At 42.2% G+C, this 13,021-nt stretch overlaps 1 protein-coding gene across 1 annotated transcript in view; it reads left to right on the forward strand.

Moving 5' to 3' along the window:
• si:dkey-9k7.3 (circularly permutated Ras protein 1) overlaps positions 1-13,021 on the forward strand; it is an 81,613-nt gene that overhangs the window by 38,002 nt on the left and 30,590 nt on the right. The window contains exons 8-10 of the mRNA XM_043706013.1: positions 1,103-1,153; positions 12,036-12,125; positions 12,802-12,953. Coding sequence (XP_043561948.1) covers positions 1,103-1,153; positions 12,036-12,125; positions 12,802-12,953 — 293 coding nt within the window. The remainder of the gene's footprint in view (positions 1-1,102; positions 1,154-12,035; positions 12,126-12,801; positions 12,954-13,021) is intronic.

Raw genomic sequence — 13,021 nt, forward strand, 5'->3', positions numbered from 1 at the left:
TGTATGTATTGGTGTGTGGATGTGTGTTTGTATTGGTGTGTGTGTGTATTAGCATGTGTTTATTAGCATGCGGTGTGTATTGGCGGGTGCTTGTGTGTACTGATGGGTGTGTGTGTATTAGTGTGTGTCTATGTATTGATGCATGTGTCTGTGTCCTTGGATATGTGCATGTGTAGGAATTCAGGGAAGGGTAGTTGGTGGTGTTAGGCAGGAGTTAGAGGTTCTGTTGCATTATTATCCAGAGGTTAGAGTTTATAATTTTCTAACTTCTCATGGGTAACTATTAAACTTAACTGAATCAGAACATTTGAATTTCCATCTTTATGGGGCATTTGTTAGAAGGTTCCACACACAGAATAATTGCCCTACCAGAAGTTTCAATTTTCTGAGCAATTCTTATCCCTGGCATGGATTCTGCTGGGTCCCGATGAGTAAGTCCCATCAAAGCTGCTCCATTGTATCCATTTGAAAATCCATGCCCTTGACAAGATAATAAACTGAGGTCCAATCTGACTGCTTTACTGATTCAGTGGATGTTAGTAATCTCATGACACTTTTTTAAAGGATAGCAAAGAGTTTCCTTTTATGACTGTCAAGCATTGCTCCTTGAATCAACATCAATAAAAGTAGATGAAATGGCATCTTGAAGGTGTACAGTGGTTGTTGGGTTTAGCAAAGTAACTGTCTCTACTATCCAAAGGCATTTATTGCTTGAAGAGCTTAGAGATAATTTGACAAAATTAAGTGTTAGTGAGATGCTGAACTTTACAGAGTTTGTAATATGTGAAATATTAAGAGATTTCAAAAATAGAAAACAGAGTGGGAAACGTGGGCGTAGTATAAGAAGAGCAAGAATTATGATGTTAGTGATAGAAAAGGTCCATTAAATACATCATGATATTTATCCTTCAGATGTCTTGTTTTCAGAGGGTATATTTCATTATTTATACATGGCTTCCTTAATAGTTTCCAATGCAAAGACCCAATACTTTTGGATGCTTGAAATGCAGCATAATGGTCAACATGGGGCCATTAGAATTGTTTACACCTAATGCAGAAGCCATATCTAAAATAACTCAAGATCCTCTGTTCTGTTTTATAGATTGAAGTTTCTGATGACAGTTCCAGAACAGTTCATGTATCAAGATTGCAGGTAAATGTTTGCTTCGTTGCTTCGGAGTGAGGTGTGGAGACCTGAAGGGTAATGTACTGAATGTTGAGTTGCATGGCACACTGGGTCTTCTGTAGCTCCACTGAATACCTTGCCTCAAAACCCTGGTTTGGAAATAGGCACAAGAAAATCCATCTATGTGACAGAACTACAGTTTGTTACCTCATAACTTCTTCACCTTTAACAGTTGTTCTCTTATTTCCAATATTGTTTGATATCAGCTTATAACTAACGGTTGCCAGTCACAGTAGCACATCACTGGACAAGCCTCCCGCTCATAAAAAGACTGATGGGCGGCACGGTGGCACAGTGGTTAGCACTGCTGCCTCACTGCGCCAGAGACCCGGGTTCAATTCCTGCCTCAGACGACTGACTGTGTGGAGTTTGCACATTCTCCCCGTGTCTCCGGGTGCTCTGGTTTCCTCCCACAGTCCAAAAATGTGCAGGTTAGGTGAATTGGCCATGCTAAATTGCCTGCAGTGTTAGGTGAAGGGATAAACGTAGGGGAATGGGTCTGGGTGGGTTGTGTTTCGGTGGGTTGGTATGGACTTGTTGGGCCGAAGGGCCAGTTTCCACACTGTAAGTAATCTAAAAAAAAACTGAATATTCTCCTCCCTCCCCCGATCCCACTACACTCCTCACCCATTTTCTCAAGAGGAAGATGCCTGTCACAGTGACAAAGGAAAGAGACATTGAATGGAGATCTGATTAGGGAAATAAATCTGAGAAGACGCCATACTTTGCTCCTGCTTCTCTCAATTTTAGTTTTTCATGGAGCTGCAGGTTTAGAAGTGGGCCTCCAAGGAGTTTTGCAGTACCAGTTGTGGCTGGCTTGTTTGTGCAGATACACTTGTATCAGTTTAGTTGGAAGTGATTCAATAGTGGAGAATAAGTAGCAAACTAAAGAAAAAGGAAACAATTTAGAAAACTAGTCACTTCTTTCATTCTAGCAAGATGCATATGTTTTAAATTCAACCCTATATGTGTAAATCTCTGAAATAAATTATAAATATTATCAATTATTCAACAACCATTTTGTTGCTAAGCTGATTGCTTATTTTCCATTCTTCACCTTCCTTACTTTAATTAATAGGTTCCTGAAAATGTTTATTAAGCTCTCTGTTTGATTCACCACCTTGTTTCAATATGGTCCTACTTGGAAGATCCCTTTTCTCAGAATTTCATCATCATGTTTTAAAGAATATATCGCTTTAAAGAGTAATTTTGCATAGCATCTCTTGAAAAGGCAGCATTATTATTACTAATCTTTCAAAAGTGTTTTCATTAATATCTCTCTAAAGAAGGAGCACTGCAATTAGGAATCATTTTCTACATTGAGTCCCTGAAATTCTACTGTAGTTGGTAAATCTTAACACACTTGTACAGAGTGTGGTCTCACATTTGTTGGATGCTGTGTGTTACACATCAAGTGAAATTGGATTTTGGATCCAACACCACTGAGGTTCTGCCCATCTCCTGCTGAAATTCTAGTGGGGTCTGATGGAGCACTATGGGAAATGGCATAGCCGCTTGGTGTTAATGTTATTCTAGTTCTCTGCAGGTTCTGCAGAGGGACACAGAGGCAGAATGTGAGAATGCTCACTAAAGCTCAAGAGCCCAAATTGTGCCACTGGGATTCTGCATTCAGAGATCCTTTTGTAACACAAAGATCCTGTTCAAAGTTTCATAATCAGGAACATTTTTTTTTGAACAGAGGTGAATATCTCACCACCATAAACTCATTTAAAAACAAAAGGTTTGGACATCTGTGAATCCATAATTTTGGTGTAAATGTCAGGATGTGTCCATCTGGAACCTCCATCATTAACCTCGATAAACTTTCCTAAACCTGCCATTTCTCAGTAAGTGGGCACCACTGGAAAGAGGTTAGAAGACCTGCCACAGGAAAATCACTCCAGAAAATGCTGGTGTGGACTACCCATTTTATAAACAAGATCAAAATAAGAGAGAATGTTTCTGAGAAATTGTTGAAGGGTAGGCCCAAACCTATGACCTCCAGGTGAACACTCCTGCTGTCATTCAGCTGGCTGCTATGTGTCTGAGTACCTGTTAATATCAGCCTCTAGCAGATCCCAATCCCGGGGTAAGACAACTCTGGGTAGTGATTGTAACTCATAGAATATGAGTTCCCTGTTTGGGGCTGTTAATCTGGTCCAACCAGAGAGCCCTGTTGGTGGTATACCAGCATCTACACTGGACTGTTGAAAATACCTCTGTGGTCACAGGTAAATCTTTACATGGGCAGAGTTTCCAACCCAATTTAGGGCCTCTCAGAGAGTGAACGGGAACCTTTGGACTTTATTTTATCTGGGGTCAGACCTCTTTCCTGTGCCTTTTGCTGTAGCCATGGCAACATACAGCAGGGAGAAACTGAAAACAACACAGAAACTTTGAAACCGCTTTCTCACCATTAGGTACTATCTGAAAGAAATAATGCTGAAAGTGAAACATAAAGCAGGGGCTAAAAGCAAGTTTCATTGCACAAACTGGCATATTTCAAAATAATATTGTGTTGGCTGCACAGGTACTTGAAAATTGTTTCTGATAACCACACGAACATGAGAGTGTGTAAAAGAACTATTTTTGTCATAGGAGAGCCAGGAGATCTCAGATACTTCTGAAGAACTAAACTGTCATTTCAATTACGGAAATTGAACTGGAAGTTTTCTGGGTTTTGGTTTCAATCAAAAAAGGCTTTCCCCATAGCTGTGCCAATTTGTGCTGTGATACCAAAAGCTGCTGGATTCAAGCCTGGTTCCCTACTGCATTGTCTGATGTCCATGAGTTAGCAGGGTACGAGGTAGGGCACGTGCTGGTTCTAATTGTATAATTGGATTTTGGTTAATGATACAGTAACACAAGAAAGCTCACTAGTAATTCCTTCTATTATCAAATCCCATTGACCCTGATTTGGAGATGCTGGTTTTGGACTGGCGTGTACAAAGTTACAAATCACACATCACCAGGTTATAGTCCAACAGGTTTAATTGGAAGCACTAGCTTTCAGAGCGCCGCTCTGAAAGCTAGTGCTTCCAATTAAACCTGTTGGACTATAACCCATTGACCCTGTACTCATTGTCCAAGCTTCTATGTTATAAAATTGTTGCTGACAACACTGGGCAGAATTTAATCCAGGAAATGGAGATTTCAGCTGCCAGTGGAGAATGGCAAGAGCGATATATTGTCTTCATTGGGAAACTCCTGTCTGTTTTCAGGCAGGAGATTCTGTCCACCCCAGAGAGCTCCCAGTCAATTGGAGGCAAGCAAATCTCAATTGCAGAGAGTGTAACCAGGATTGGAGGCAACTGCCCTATTAATGATTGGAACCTCCTTGGTGCAAATAGTTTGGATGGAGCAGATTTTGTCAGGTGTGTCCAGGAAGGATTCCTGATTCAGTATGTAGATAGGCCAACTAGAGGGGAAGCCATATTTGATTTGGTTCTTGGCAACAAACCAAGTCAGGTGTCAGATCTCTCGGTGGGAGAGCATTTCGGTGATAATGATCACAACTCCCTGACCTTCATTATAGTCATGGAGAGGGATAGGAGCAGACAGTTGGGAAAGTACTTAATTCTGGGAAGGGGAATTATAATGCTATTAGGCAAGAACTGTGGAGCATAAATTGGGAGCAGATATTCTCAGGGAAATGCACGACAGAAATGTGGAGGCTGTTTAGGGAGCACTTGCTGTGAGTGCTGGATAGGCTTGTCTCACTGAGGTAAGGAAGGGATGGTGGGAAGAAACCTTGGATGGCAAGAGATGTGGAACATCTAGTCAAGAGGAAGAAGAAAGTTTACTTAAGGTTGTGGAAGTAAGGATCAGATAGGGCTATAGAGGGTTACAAGGTAGCCAGGAAGGAACTGAAGAATGCACTTAGGAGAGCATGAAAAAGCTTTGGTGGAAAAGATTAAGAAAAAACCCAAGGAATTCTACAACTTATGTCAGGAACAAGAGGATGGCCAGAGTGAAGATAGGGCTGATCAGGGATAGTGAAGGGAACTTGTGCCTGGAGTCAGAGGAGTGAGGGGTGGTCCTTAATGAATACTTGCTTCAGTGAGAGAGTAGTGAGAGAGAGCTTGTCATTCATGAAACAGGCTGATACGCTCAAACAGTTTAATGTTAGGAAGGAGGATATGCCGGTAAGTTTGAAAAGCATAAGGATAGATAAATCCTCTGGGCCAGATGGGATATACCCAAAGTTACTACAGGAAACAAGGGAAGAGATTGCTGTGCCTTTGGCGATGATCTTTGCATCCTCACTGTCCATTGGAGTACTACCAGATGATTGGAGGGTGGCAAGTGTTATTCTCTATATTGGGAAGACAAGACGCCTACTTGCAGTACGCTTAAGAGAACAGCTTTAGGACACATGCATGAAGCAACCTCACCACCTCGTGGCTGAACATGTCAACTCCCCCTCCAATTCCACCAAGGACATGTAGGTGCTGGGCCTTCTCCACTGCCAAACCCTAACCACCTGACACCTGGAGGAAGAACGCCTCATCTTCTGTCTTGGGACCCTCCAACCACACAGAATTAATGTGGATTTCACCAGTTTCCTCATTTCTCCTCCCCCCCATCTTATCGCAAATCCAACCATCTAACTCAGCACTGCCCTCTTGAACTGTCCTACCTGTCCATCTTCTTTCACCTATCTGCTACATCCTCCTGTCTGACTTATCACCATTACCCCCACTTTCATCTACCTATTGCACTCTCAGCTACCGTCTTCCCCAGCCCCCCCACCCCCCCTATTTATCTCTCTACCCCTTTGGCTCACAAGCCTCATTCCTGATGAAGGGCTTATGGCCGAGACATCAATTTTCCTGCTCCTCGGTTGCTGCCTGATGTGCTGTGCTTTTCCAGCAACACATTCTCAACTCTGATCTCCAGCATCTCAGTCCTCACTTTCTCCTGACAAATGTTATTCCCTTTTTCAAGAAAGGGGAGAGGGATAACTCTGAGAATTATAGACCAGTCAGTCTTATGTCAGTGGTGGGCAAATTATTGGAGAGGATTCTGAGAGACAGGATTTATGATTATTTGGAAAAGGATAGCTTGATTAGAGGTAGTCATCATGGCTTTGTAAGAGGCCGCTCATACCTCACAAGCCTTACTGAAGTATTTAAGGATGTGACAAAACACATTGAGGATGTGGTGTATATGGATTTTAGCAAGGTGTTTGATTAGGTTCCTCACGATAGGCTCATTGAGAAGGCATGGGATACAGGGAAATTTGGCTGTCTAGATTCGGAATTGGTTGACCTATAGAGGACAGAGGATGTTAGTAGATGGAAAGCATTCAGCCTGGAGCTCAGTGACTAGTAGTGTTGTGCAGAAATCTGTTCTGGGACCTCTCCTCTTTGTGATTTTTACAAATGACTTGAATAAGGAAATGGAAGGGTGAGTTAGTAATTTTGCCAATGACATGAAGGTTGGTAGAATTGTAGATATTGTGGATGGCTGTTGTTGGTTGGATTGACAGGATGCAGAGCTGAGCTGAGAAGTGGTAGATGGAGTTCAAACTGGAAAAGTGTGAAGTGATTTGTTTTGGAAGGTCGAATTTGAATACAGATTACGGGGTTAAAGGCAAGATTCTTGGCAATGTGGAGGAACAGGGCAATCTTGATGTCTACCATAGATTCCTCAAAGTTGCCACCCAAGTTGATAGGGTTGTTAAGAAAGCATATGGTGTGTTAGCAGGGAGGTCGAATTTAAGAGCCGCGAGGTTATGCTGCAGCTCTATAAAGCCTACAAAGGGCATAATTTTAAGATGATTGGAGGAAGATTTTTGGGAGATATCAGAGGTAAGTTCTTTACACAAAGAGTGGTGGGTGCGTGGAATGTACTGCCAGCAGTGGTAGTAGAGGCAGTTACATTAGGGACATTTCAGTGACTCTTGGATAAGCACGTGGATGATAGTAAAATGCAGGGTAGGTTGTTTACATTAATCTTAGAATAGGATAAAGGATCAACTCAACATTGAGGGCTGTCCTGTGCTATCCTATTCTATGTTCCATATTCTATGCAGGCAATGCACTCACAAGAGACTCTGAATTGCCAAGGAACCCAACGCCAAAGTTAAAAGGGATCCAATGGATGGGAACTGATGGGGGAGAGGGGGATTGGAGGAAAGGTGCAGATGGTTCTCAGCACTCCACTGATGCTATCCCCCAGTATAACGTGCTGGTCCCTCAATCAGGAACTCATAGAGTCATAGAGATGTACAGCACGGAAACAGACGCTTTGGTCCAATTTGTCCATGCCGACCAGATATCCCAAAACAATCTAGTCCCACCTGCCAGCACCCAGACCATATCCCTCCAAACCCTTCCTATTCATATACCCATCCAAATGCTTTTTGCATGTTGCAATTGTACTCACCTCCACCACTTCCTCTGGCAGCCAATTCCTCTATGTGAAAAAGTTGGCCCTTAGGTCTCTTTTATATCTCTCCCCTCTCACTCTAAACCTCCACCCTCTAGTTCTGGACTCCCCCAACCCAGGGAAAAGACATTGTCTATTTACCCTATCCATGCCCCTCATGATTTTATAAACCTCTATAAGGTCACCCCTCAGCGTCCGATGCTCCAGGGAAATAGCCTATTCAAACTCCCCGATAGCTCAAATCCTCCAACCCTAGGAAGAAGAGCAGAATTGCACGCAATACTCCAAAAGTCGTCTAACCAATGTCCTGTACAGCTGCAACATGACCTCCCAACTCCTGTACTCAATACTCTGACCAATAAAGGAAAGCATACCAAACACCTTCTTCACTATTCTATCTACCTGCTAATCTACTTTCAAGGCACTATGAACCTGCACTCCAAGATCTCTTTGTTCAGCAACACTCCCTAGGACCTTACCATGCTAATATTTGTTTTCCCAAAATGCAGCACCTCACATTTATCTGAATTAAACTCCATTTGTCACTTCTCAGCCCATTGGCCCATCTGGTCAAGATCCTGTTATAATCTGAGGTAACCCTCTTCGCTGTCCACTACACCTCCAATTTTGGTGTCATCTGCAAACTTACTAGCTATACCTCATAAGCTCACATCCAAATCATTTATATAAATGATGAAAAGTAGTGGACCCAGCACCAATCTATGAGTGATTAAATTAGATTCCCTACAGTGTGGAAACAGGCCCTTCAGCCCAACAAGTCCACACTGACCCTCCGAAGAGCAACCCACCCAGACCCATTCCCCTAACACTACTGGCAATTTAGCATGGCCAATTCACCTGACTTGCACATCTTTGGACTGTGGGAGGAAACCCATGCAGACACAGGGAGAATGTGCAAACTCCACATAGAAGGTTGCCCGAGGCAGGAATTGAACCTGGGTCCCTGCCACTGTGAGGCAGCAGTGCTAACCACTGAGCCACCAAGCCACCCATCCACTGTGCCTTTGAAAGAGTAGACCCTCTCAAAAGCTCGCAACCAAACCCAACAGCAATTTGCTTTTCAATCTGCCCTTGAAGTGTTTTCCCCACCTGCTGCTGTCTGAATTCAAATGGTGACAGAAGCTTAATTGGCTGGAGATGGTAAGGATCTTCACATGCTACCCTCCCAATTAAAAGCCACCTTCACCCTCAAACCCACATCAGGAAGGTGCTAAATTCATTATAATTAAATTGTTCCCAACAGTAAAGTTTTCAGAAGAATTGAAGAAACAATTAAAAAACAAAGTGGAACAGTCTTTGGATCTTTAAAACGTGTTTATGCTCAATTCTCTCATTGACATCCTTTACATATATTTTACAAACTGTTTAGTGATCCATGTGTGTCTAATCAGAGACAGTTCCTTTACACAATCAAAACAAAGTAATGGCAACAACAAGATTCACCATCAGGACTCTTCACAGCCAAGTCCAGACTCCAGTTGGGTCTTTATATAAAAGTCAGGTCGGGGAGGGAGTAAAGCAATGGGAGAGCTAGGCATCTTCTTTCTTACAATCCACATGAAAATAAGTATAAAAAACCAAATTTGACCACCTACTTTCTTGTTTGTGGCAGGTTTTAGTTCTCTATACAAGCAGTATTTACATGTGGGCCCCAACAAGTCCATGAGGTTCATGTTACTTTTGCATATTACTATATAACAGACAAGATTGCTACTGCTGCTGCTGTATCTTGGGGGGTGGAGTCTCCAAATGCCATGCACACATGCGCGCGTGCACACAGACACAGACACACACTCACACACATAACTTTTTACTGCAACTTTTTGACAGGTTTCACTTTTGCTCTGTACAAAAGATTGTTGGAGAGATTATCTGGGGAAGGAGGGTTTAGGGTACCCCCCTGTGTAAAACACCAGGGAAAGTGTGTGGGGAGAGAGAGAGTACAGGAGGTCAGTCATTTGGAGATGGTGCCTGGGCTCCCATCATTCCAGGACTGTCCTTGGCAGCATTTCAGTAAGCTGAGTTCACTTTTATTCACTGTAAACAAATGGCGCGATCAGTGTTGGAAACACATCTTTGATGTAATGTTTCTATCGGGACCTCGAGATCTCCTTCAGATAATCTGATATTCGGATAATCGAGGTTCCTCTGTACTGTGCAGGAAATGTGTTTGCAAATCTCAAGCCAGACTTTAGAATAAAACACAGGTGACCAAAAGGCAATTCAGCACCACAACACTGGCAGCAATCAAAGTGTTAAGAAGGTCCAAAAAACACTAACACATCAAAGGTCAGAGTTAACTAAATGAGAGACAAATTGATTGAACATTTTGGCCATTGAGAGGTGACCTCAGTATATCATGACGTGCCATCTTGAAAATAAAACAAGTTCTAATGCTGAAAGCCTCCTGCCAACATACCATGTCTATGTCACATTTGGAATACATGAGTATTGAATAAATAAGACACCTAGCATTCTATATCGGCCAGGGATAAATCAGGATACCTAATGATTGATGAATGCATTTGAGGTACGGTCATTGTATTAATCCCAGTAGCACAGGGGGCTTCGACATCCTTACAATGTTCTATTCACTCCTTGGAAGAAAGCAGCAACAGATCTTTTCAAAATGCACAGGTAGGATTACACTCCTATAATGGATTAGTTTGCTAAATTTTCTGTTGTTCGACAACTTAGCAACTGAATGAGTGTGACCATCACTGACTCATATTTTCTGTTTATTGACTAACCCAGGATGAATAGAGTCTGACAATGGCTTGCAGTTTACTGGCAAACCCTTTTAAGGCATATGTCCTGAATGGAGAATATCCCATATCATGTCGTCACCCCACTGTCCACACTGAAACAGCCAGCAAAATGTGATCATTGAGTGTTAAGGAGTAAAGCAATATTTTCATATTGCATTCCTGTACTGTTGTGCAACACATGTGGAGAAGGGTTTACCAAACACAACATAACTTATGCTCAGAAGTCAAGTGCAAACAATCTTGTCTAGTAACCAATTGTCTAACCTTTGTAAGATATAGGACATTTTTCTTCAAAGATTAAAAGAGGTACATGATGAGTGAGGAGGTAGTGAAATACTGGTCCAGAGAAAGGGCGGCACGGTGGCACAGTGGTTAGCACTACTGCCTCACAGCGCCAGCGACCTGGGTTCAATTCCCACCTTGGGCAACTATCTGTGTGGAGTTCGCACATTCTCCCTGTGTCTGTATGGGTTTCCTCCAGGTACTCTGGTTTCCTCCCACAGCCCAAAGATGTGCAGGTTAGGTGAATTGGCCATGTTAAATTGCCCGTAGTGTTAGATGAAGGGGTAAATGTCGGGGAATAGGTCTGGGTGGGTTGCTCTTCAGAGGGTCGGTGTGGACTTGTTGGGCTGAAGGGCCTGTTTTCATACTGGAAGTGATCTAATCTAATCAAAAGGATTGGGTGGATGGATCCATTGGCAGAGTGTGGTCAGGCCTGGTCCGGTTGAGTCCAACAACCAGATCATTGAGTCCGATGGTGATGGAAAGGGGTTTTGGGGTTGGGGTTGGGGTAGGTGGGAGGTAGGGGACCCAGAAAGGTATCAGGTCCTGAGGATTGTTGGGTGTCAGGGAGCAAAAGAGGTCTGGGGTGGTGTAGTAATGGGTGTATGAGGTAAGTATGACATCAGATGATTAGGTACTCAAAGTTAGACTTTGTATTTAATAGTCTAACTTTTCCTGGGTAGCTATTTCACTTAACCTTATTGAAATCTGTCAAAGTCTCCAATTTAAAGTGAGACTTTTGGAGGGAACCAGGTATAGGGAATTACCCAGTGGAAAATTCAATTTCCTGAGCAGTTCTTTTGGGGCCAACTACAATGGGGATTCCACAGGCTCTCCCTGCATAACTCCCATCTACACTGAACTAACTACTGTCTGACCAGCAAACACTCTGGCCCAAAGTTTGTGCATAATTACCAGTTGTAGTAAATGTCTGTCAGATTCTTCAGTTGCATATTATCCACATCCAGATTCTTTTGTTACAGGAGATAAAATAAAGATTGTTTAACCATGTAAAATGTTCGGTTGAAGGCAAAATCACGTCAGGAGCATTATATATCTTGAACTAGTCATTCAGCTCAGTACTTATTTGTCTTATTTGTGTTTTATGATGATAAGTGATGTTTAGAAATATAGTGATGTCATCATGTCGTGATGTCATCAATTTTGAAATGATGCCTTTCATCAGTAAAGAGAATTTGGGGTATAATTCATCCTGAAATAAACCTAATGGAGAACTCTCTCTGGGACACTTGATATACTTCGTGATGGTCATGAATTCTCATTGTGGCTTCATTTTGATAGTGGAGAATTATAATTGGACATGGTCTAATGTAGAGCATGTCATACTTGATCAATTAAACTAACTGCAATTGTCTTTGCTACAGAGTGTTCAAGAAGCCATCTTGAGATCTTTGAGTCTCATGACTCAGACCTGCCCTCAAAAGCGAGTTGCCTTGGTTACGTTTAATGATGAGGTACAATGCTATTTAGAAAATACTGTAGATGGTACAATGGGTGGATAAACTGATATGTGGGCATGTTAGATTGATGGCTGGCATACTTAGTAGTCTATCGTTTGGCTGAGGGGGTATACCAGAACACCTCTCCATAACAGTTTGAAAATCTATCTCCTTCCTCCATCTTCAACAATTATTAGTCTTATTAACAGTTCTTCCTAGAGATCAAAGTACAATTAAAGGTTGTGCCACGACATGGAAAAGATATCAGGTCAAATCTACTTTTCAAGTACTTTAAAAAAAGAGATTTGCAATGCTTTGAAAGCCGAGGCTGCAATTTGAATAAAGAATTGTCAACTTTATGCCTATCTTTTGGCCTACGCAATGTCTATAATTTCAATCTAATAGTCTAATATTAACAGGGTGACAAGAAATACTGTAATTGAGGCAGTTGTCCTACATCCCAAGCTGGTTGTTGCTGGGATGCCCTTTAATGTTCTGATTGATCTCCATGCACCCAATGATCCTGCTTAATTGTTAAACCTTCCTCAAAAGTCTATGTTAAGAGGTCAATTGGCAGAAACCCCCAGTGATGATTAATTCATTCTGGGTGCATGAACAGTTTTCAGTTGGGTTCAAACAATTCAGCAAAAACCTTGTTTCTTACTGGGACTTTTTCCCTTCCTCTCTGCAGGTAACAGTCTATGGAGATGGTCTGGGTGAGCCTATAAGACTGAGTGATTATCAGCTATTGGATTCTGACTATCTGAAGGAAAGAGGGAGAGAGTTTCCTGCCCCACGATGCATTGCAGAAAGTCTACAGGCACTAAATTATAGGGTCCATGAGTAAGTAATGAATGTTAAACCATTGTTCCATGGACATAAAACATATTGCTGTTTTATTAGAGTTAGGT

The sequence above is a fragment of the Chiloscyllium plagiosum genome, chromosome 16 (genome assembly GCF_004010195.1).
Source record: "Chiloscyllium plagiosum isolate BGI_BamShark_2017 chromosome 16, ASM401019v2, whole genome shotgun sequence".
Lineage (NCBI taxonomy): Eukaryota > Metazoa > Chordata > Chondrichthyes > Orectolobiformes > Hemiscylliidae > Chiloscyllium > Chiloscyllium plagiosum.